General features: G+C 49.2%; 1 protein-coding gene across 1 annotated transcript in view; it reads left to right on the top strand.

Annotated features, from left to right (window-relative positions):
• Nucleotides 1-2,960: 2,960 nt before the first annotated feature.
• The window catches only part of EMILIN2 (elastin microfibril interfacer 2), a 39,446-nt gene continuing 34,460 nt past the window's right edge, over nt 2,961-7,946 (top strand). The window contains exons 1-2 of the mRNA XM_075494434.1: nt 2,961-3,199; nt 3,387-3,509. Of these exons, the coding sequence (XP_075350549.1) occupies nt 3,075-3,199; nt 3,387-3,509 (248 nt within the window). The 5' untranslated portion in view covers nt 2,961-3,074. The remainder of the gene's footprint in view (nt 3,200-3,386; nt 3,510-7,946) is intronic.

Genomic DNA, 7,946 nt, shown 5'->3' with positions numbered 1-7,946 from the left:
TACTGACCTCACCAGTTACCGAAGCCTTCCTCAGTGCACTCGCAGACTACACGCTCCATTTGGAGGGAGGGGTGGGGGGATGCTTTCCATGCACTGTAAGAATCATCTGTCTTGGGATTTCTGTGAATTTTAGAGATGAGAGGATATAGCACAGAAAAATAAAGTGAGAGCATTGCTGTCTCCTTGAGAGCACTATTAACCCTCATACTTACACTCTGAAATAAAACTAGTTACACCCATAGAAAAAATGCAACCATGAGCAGAGCTTGGACCACATGTTCAGTGTGCACCTGAGCTGAAGATTCTCCTGGCACAGCCCAGTTTCTGTTCTGATTGTGTTGAATCAGCTGATATCACAGGCCCAGTGTGAATATCAGAGGAGTTGAGGTCAACTCTCTCCATCTGCCCAGATTCATCCATTTCTATTCAGCTCAATACTTCTCAGCACAAGTCATCCTCTGCTGCTACTCCTTACTGAGCCATTACGCAGCCACGCATAAAACTTCACTCCCTGCAACAGCGCTCGCATTCAAGTTCCCACAGAGCTCTGGTTTCAGCGAGGAGAAGTGAATGGTCCTGCAGGGTTTTGTTTTTCATTGTTATGGTTTATTTTAGATGAAACAAACTCGAAAATACACTGTGCTTTGCAGCGGAAGAAGTCTCACACACCTTTTTAAAGTAATGGCAGCAAATACTATCAAAGTCCTGTTTCATAATATTTACAAAGTAGTTAAGGGACAACTCCTCTACATCAGAAAACAGGACAGAGACTTTCTTGCACAGTTCTTGAGTGAACAAACATTTTTCCAAGGACAGAGTCTTGAAGTTACAGGCAACTCCTGACTCATCATCTGTGGTATCCATGGGGTAAGGCAAAGGCTGTGATGACTGTCCTTCTAACGGTGCCCCGAGTTGTGTTTGACCATGCAATCGAGTCTGCATTTTGCGGGTAGGTGCCCTCATGGCAAATCAGGTAACATCTGCTTTACCTCCCTTCTCCAAGGTATAAGCTCAGCGCTTTGCATATGGAAACTTACTGTTGTTTCATGCTCATTTTGTTTATATCGGCCTATTAATTTTTGTACTATGCAGTCATTCTCAAGACGGGCATGACCTCAGTCTTCCAATACTTAATGACTTTTCCTTTGTGGGACAACGTACAGCTCTTCCATGTTGCTCATCACTTTTGGAAAAGGACCAACTTCATGAGTTCCTTGACTGGATGAGGAGAGGAAAAAGGAAGAAAGAACCTTCTTCATTGCTTTTTAGGGACTGAACTGTAGTCTTGCTTTCTTCAGGCTGGAGAAACTCCAAATAATTTCTGCCGGCACAAATAATGACGCCTGAATGGCATGCTCTTGCAAATGTAAACAGTGGCACAGCAAACTGTTTAACCTTTGCCTGAAGCATAATTTCTTAGACAGCGAGGTGCTACCCTCTCCAAAGCAGCTACAGCGCATTAGGAGGGTGACATTTTTTCAACTGAAACAGGACAGATTGAAGCGACAGTAATAATCACATATTTTCCCATTGCAATTTATCAAACCAGCTAAGTGTTCCTACGCATCTGTAATGGGACACATTTCTCTTGGGGGCAGAAAGCTTTCGTGTATGTTTCCAGTGAAACAATTACTAAAAAGCAGTCTGAAAGGATAATTTTGACCTCAGCATTTAAAGCTTATTTCCCTGTCAGACTCGGAGGCCAAGTGAAGTTGCTGGGCGAGACTGACTGTAAGACTGGCAGATGAAACCTGCCTGTTTCGGCAGGTCGGGCCAGACGGTGAGGTCCAGGTTCAGCTCAGGCAGGCTGCTGCCTACAGCAGAAGAAAGGGCCCGGCCCTGCTGCCTGCTTTGCCTGCACGTGAGCCCTAGGAAGCCCGAGTGGCTGCTGTGGCCACGGGAGGCCCGGGAGCACGTGGGCAGGGTTGGGACTGGTCGGGCTCAGCAGCAGCATAGGACACTGCTCCCAGGTCTCCCACCCGACCTCTTCTCCACCCAAGCACCGCTCTCTCCCTTCCCCTCCTTCCCTCTGGCGGGAGCAGCCTGCCCTGGCCCAGCCTCGACGCTTTGTTCAGGTTTGCCTGAATCCAAAGAAATCGCTTCAAAAGAGCAGGAGCTGAGGAGGACAGAGGGGCCTCCCTGTGGTCCGGACCATGGTGGAACCCATCACAGATGGCCTTGTGCAGGCAGGTCACCCAGTCAAGGTGCCCGAGTTAGGTTTTAACGCCTGACTGAATCTGAATACCCATTGCTCTCTCTGCCCAGCGAACGGTTCTCCTTATGAATAATGGCCTACTGTACACCGCTTGCAGAGGTAACCACCAGCAGCCCTCCCAGGCTCAGCACTCGGGGTGAGCCCTTGGGCCACGCAAGGGAACGGCGACCAAGGCAATGGTGAGTGGGGCCGTGGCGCTGCCGCATGGCAGCAAGCCCACCAAAACCTCCCTCGCACGCGCCGGGAGTCCACCGAGCCTGCGACGGCCCTACCCGAAGGTGAGCCCAGTGCCCCGCTCGCCCCGGTTCGGGGGCTGCCCTCCGCCCCAGGACCCCGGGCCTCCAGGGAGGGTCCCCCGCCCGGGCACGGCCCCCCACCCGCCCTGCTCTTCCCCAGGGCCCGGCCCTCTCCCCCCATCAGCCTTCCAGTGGGAAAAACAGGCTCGGGGGCGGCCGCCGGCCGGCTCGGGCAAGGGGACGGGGAGCGACGGCTGCCCCCGAGGGGCCCCGCTCATGGCGGCCGGCCGCCATGTGGGGCCGGCGGCTGCCCCTCCGCCTGCGCGCAGCGCCGCTCCTCCGCGGCCGGGGGGCTAGAGCGGGCGGGGGGCCGGGAGCGAGCGGGGCCGGGGCCGGGGCCGGGGCCGGGCGGGCGGGGGTGGAGGGGAGCGGCGCCTGGGCCGGAGGGGGGTGCGGAGCCGCCGTGGAGGGCGGAAACGGGGTGGGGGGGGGATTTGCGTCAGTGAGGGAGCTGGGAGCGGGCGAGGGCGGGCGGGACGGACGGAGGGACAGACGGACGGAGGGAGCCCGCGGAGAGACACCGGCCCTCCCCGCTCGCCCGCTGCCGCCCTCCCGTCCCCCCCATGGAGCTGTGCCCGGGGCCCGCGGCGCCCTCGGGCTGGGCGCTGCCGCTGCTCCTCGCCCTGGGCGCCGGGCTCAGCCACGCCACCCCGCACCTGCGGTACACCCGGCCGGGCTCCCGCAGCAAGTGAGTACCGCCCGCCCCGGAGGGGGCTGCGGGAGCCGCTGCCGGCGGCGGGGCGAGCCGGGGCGGGCTGAGGCGGGCGGGCGGGCAGGCTGGGACAGCCCGGGGTGCCGGGGCGGGCGGGCTGGGGCGGCGAGTGGGCCCCCTCATGCCGCCTCCCGTCCCTGACGGCCGTTGTCTTCCCCCCCAGGAACTGGTGCGCCTACATAGTGAACAGGAACGTGAGCTGCTCGGTGCTGGACGGGACGGAGAGCTACGTCCAGGCCCAGTACAGATGCGCCTGGAACCAGTTTCCCTGCCAGCCCACCCCGGTGTAAGTAGCCGAGGAGGCGACCTCGGGAGGGGAAGCGCTCGGCCACCCCCTGCCAAGCCCCGGCGGAGGAGCGGTCGCTGCCGCTGCGCTCGGGCCGTTCGCGGCACCCCGAGAAGCGCCCGGCGGGGGCAGGAGGGCGCGTACCGCCTTCTGGTCCCCAGCACGCCCCGAACAAAGCGCTCCCTCTTATTGCAAACATAAGGCTGCCGAAGCTAATTAGAGCCAGATTGAGCGCGTTGTTGGTCCGTACGGCCAGTCCGCTGCGCACAGCTGAAGGGGAGCTGCACTGGCACACCTCGCCGCGCCGCGCCGCGCGGTGGGGCTTGCCGGGCGGCGGTAAGCACGGAGGCTGCTTTCCGTGGGCGGCAGGAGCACCAGCACCTGCGGGGAGCGCACCTACGCACCCTGGTCCAGATTTGCCAGGGTACAGCAGCGCTCAAAACCGGTTTTATGGTTGCTCAGTGTTGCTGGATCGGTGCGGAACAGCTAGGGAGAGCCAGGAACGTGAGCCAGCACGTTTACGATCTGTGTATCCCTGTCAGTTGTCCAGAGCAGCCAGTGCAGAGGTTTTTACAGGGGGTAATACAAAGTTACTTGTTTGATTTTAAGCTTCATGCGATTGAGTGTGACCACATGGTAGTCCGTAGAGTGACCACCTACAGCACAGTGTGCTGTAGCAAGGCTGTGTGAGCCTGCAGGTACAGCAGGAGTCAGGGAACACCTGTATCTCTCTTATCTTCTGGCTAATCTCAGGCAAATCCCCTTTCCTCAATTTCCCCACTTGAAAAACAATAATATTTGCACACTTTTATTGGAAAGCTGTAGTGATAAGCACTCTGTGAAACTATTTCACCTCCCCCAGAAGTCAGTGGAAGGACACCTATAGATTTTCATGGGATTAGGCTCAGAGTTGGACTGAGGTGGTCACGAGGATTCTTTTACAACAAAGAATAACTAGTTTTTATTCTGACATGAAGCAGCGGGGATGAGACTGATGTTGCTAGGTCCTGGGTGCTACTGAAATAGACTGCGGACATCGATGACGCTGCCGCCCTGGGGTCTGTGACAATAGGTGTTGGGCGTTTGGCATTCAAATGCACTGTTTTCTGTTTGTTTGGGTTGCTATTTTTTTAAAAAAATAGCTTTTCTCTATTGGAATATATAAACACTGGAGTTTGAGGGAAATAACAAAGGCAGCAGAGAGCTGAGTAACACTGTCTTGTGTAATTTCCCTTGTTTCTCTTTGGAGTGTTGAACTGGCCATTTTGCACTTCTGACTGAGCTTATGGGCTGTGTAATGGGGTGTGCCCTCTGTCGTGAGGAGTCTCAGTAGTGGAGCTACGGAGGAGTGAGGAGGGGTTGAAACTGAGCTCTTTGAACACATAAATCACTAAGCATTAAGATAAGGAATTTCAGAGGCGGTAAATTAGGATTTTCGTGGACTATCTGCTAGCAGATAATGAAGACAGTGCAAAGACATTGCTTCTAGCTCAGGAAATTCCTGAACCAAGAACTGCTTGAGCGAGTGAGATCTTTGGCAGGATCAGAAGGGGAAGCCCAGCTTGAGTAGGGGGCTGGACTGGATGACCTCCAGAAGTCCCATCACTTCCAGATTACTCTGTGGTTCTGTGAAATGGCATTGTCTGTCCTTGTGCTTCTCCTAAACATCTGGAGTTGGCTGCTGTCAGAGAGAGAATATGGGGCTAAACAGACATTTGGTCTCGCCTGCTGTGGCCAATCTCATGGGGTTTTTTTGTTCTTTTGAGAATGGAATTAGATACTTACCATAAGCCTTTGTTTCCTCAATTTGACTTTCTTTGGTGAACATTGCTGTTATTTTCTTCATAACTGTAATGGCAACTGCAAAATAATTCCTTATTCTTAACATAAAATATTTTAAGTACCTATCACAGCACCAGCTGATTAACACTGAAAGCAGCTGGAATATCAAAATCTTGAAATGTTATTGTGTTCAAAACTCTCTGTTTATAGGCTGTGACTTTCATTTTTCTGTCTGTTGCTGGTATATACGTTCTCTTAGTGGCAGAGTAAGAAAGGAACTAATCCAAAGCATTTGAAATATACGGTTCAATCCTGCAAACCCCTAACTTCATTCCTGTGAAAAGTATTGTTTAATTCAGTAGGCGTAGTGGTCTGAATAACAAAATGTGTTTATATATGTTTGTTAGCTAATGTTGACAAAAATAGGACAGGAAAGAGCTGTAAAAGCAACAAAGAAATTACTCTGAGGACTCTTCTGAAATTATTCTCTTTTTTCCTTTATACACTTTCATAGAGAAGTTAAAAATGAACTAAATAGCAGATATTCATCAGAATAAACTGCAGTCCCTGTGTAGTCTCCTTCTGATACCCATGGTTCATCTAAGAGCTCATTCTGCTGCAGACAGTGGGGGCAGTGAGATCCAAATCAAACAAAGAGTTTGTTAACTGTATCATGGATGTATGGGTTTTATTAGTACTTAAGTACTATTAGGGCTTTTTTTATCAGTCAGTGGATTTACTGTTGATTTAAATTAGTTTAAGATCAGGTTTAAAGAGCCTTTCTAGTGTTTAGGTACAGTCTAGGTTATGCTTAACAATTACTTAAATTAAAAAGCTTACTGCATTTTATATGGGAGTGTTTCACCGCCTTAAACATACAGTGTACTCCTGAATTCCACATGTTCTTCACATACAAGAGAGTGTGTATTGTAGATATGGATTATAGTCAGCACTGATTTTTTAAAAATTTTTTTTTTAGAAATAGAAAGCCCTGGTGATTAAGCCTAAAAATCATATGTGTGCATGAACCCTTTTTATCTACCCTTTAGGCCCATTAAAATATCATTTGTCTGAAAAAAACCCTCACTGTTGGAATGACTGCACTTCTAGGAGTGTTAACTGTAATTTCAGTTTGGCTACAGGGCTTATTTCCTGAAATGTTAAGTTGAAATTCAGGAAATATTACACTTCATTGTTTAACTGTTTTATAGGTATTTGGGCTCGATAGTGCATTTTCTCACTGAAAAGTTAGTGAATGCTTTGGCTGATTAAGGTGTCAAGGATAAATGTGAGTTGAAGTGTGGCTGCTTAAGAGATAGGAAGAGAGGGAGTAGAAAGAAAAAGCAGAAGGGCCCTTTGAAGTATGTTCCCTTTGAAGTATGGGGGGCTCCTGATTTATTTTTCTTAAAACTGTGACTAGCAAAGGAGGGAGGAACTTTGTTATTAGTGAGTCATTGGACTGGAAGATACTTTTACAAAAATATTAGTGTTTTCACTCACTAAAAAGAACTTGTATGTTTTGAAATTTAATAATGCTTCATAAATAACTGACCCCTCCCCACTTCTTTTGTTGTGAATTTCCTTTCTTAGCTTTCTTATGAATGGTTTAGTAACTTAATTAGCATTATTAGCAATTTGTAACTAATAGCATTGTCTGATTCTAAAAGAAAAATGTATCACCCTTCTGGGTAGATCCTACACACTTATTAGGGTTGTGGCTTCTCTTGGACATCCTGTGGTCAACATAGCCGCTTCAGGGTAGGATGTTGTTATACCAGTTGTTTGTTTTGCCTCTTGTGCTGTAGAGTGTGTTGGGACACCTGGCTGTACCATAGGTGCTCCAATTTATGGCCCAGCATTTTTGGGCAAAGCCGCTTTCACTAGTAAGGCTTTAATTTTAAACCTTGAAGTGAACTGAAGTGGCTGAAACAGAGAGATGTTTTCTGGCCTTCCATCTTTGCTACAGAACTGGCAAATGGGACTTTCCCGTACGAGGTAGTAAGTCAAATAGGAAAAAATTTAGATTGGGAAGAACCTCTGGAGGTCATGTAATCCCCCTGTAGCCCCCAGCTAACAGCAGAGCCAGCTTCAAAGTTAGATCAGGTTGCTCAGGGACTTAAAGAAAGGGTGTTTTATCAGATCCCCTAATTCAAGTACCAGCCCCCATTAATTCTGCTCACGTGAATAAAGATATTTGTGTGCTCAAGTGTGTAACGAGTCAGGTCACCTGCCCTTAGCTTGTGGGGAGTAGATTTTGTGATTTAGTGTGAGCTTCTCATCTTAACACTAATGATAAATGTATAATAAGCAAACCCATTATTTCACTAGGTTGCGCATACTTAGAAAATGGTCAAGAAAATGATGAATGAATCAATACCTAAATTAGCAATCCTCTCCAAATCTCTCATTGAGCAATATTTTCCAACTGCTTGTCATTTAATACTTTCAAATGACCATAAATAAGCCCACTGCCAAACTAATCATGGTTTTAATCATTGCCAAGAGGAAGATTTAAGGCAAAAGATTGAAACAACTTTAGAGACTGTTACTGCTAGTTTTCTGCAATCATAAATATCAGGATAGATGACTATACTTATGAGTAACACACAGCTTTTAAGAAGCAGTATTCCATGGTTATTAATAAAGTAATATTGA

The sequence above is a fragment of the Mycteria americana genome, chromosome 2 (genome assembly GCF_035582795.1).
Source record: "Mycteria americana isolate JAX WOST 10 ecotype Jacksonville Zoo and Gardens chromosome 2, USCA_MyAme_1.0, whole genome shotgun sequence".
Taxonomy (NCBI): Eukaryota; Metazoa; Chordata; class Aves; order Ciconiiformes; family Ciconiidae; genus Mycteria; species Mycteria americana.
The sequence above is the reverse complement of the archived record's forward strand: the minus strand, read 5'-3'. Positions and strand labels throughout refer to the sequence as shown.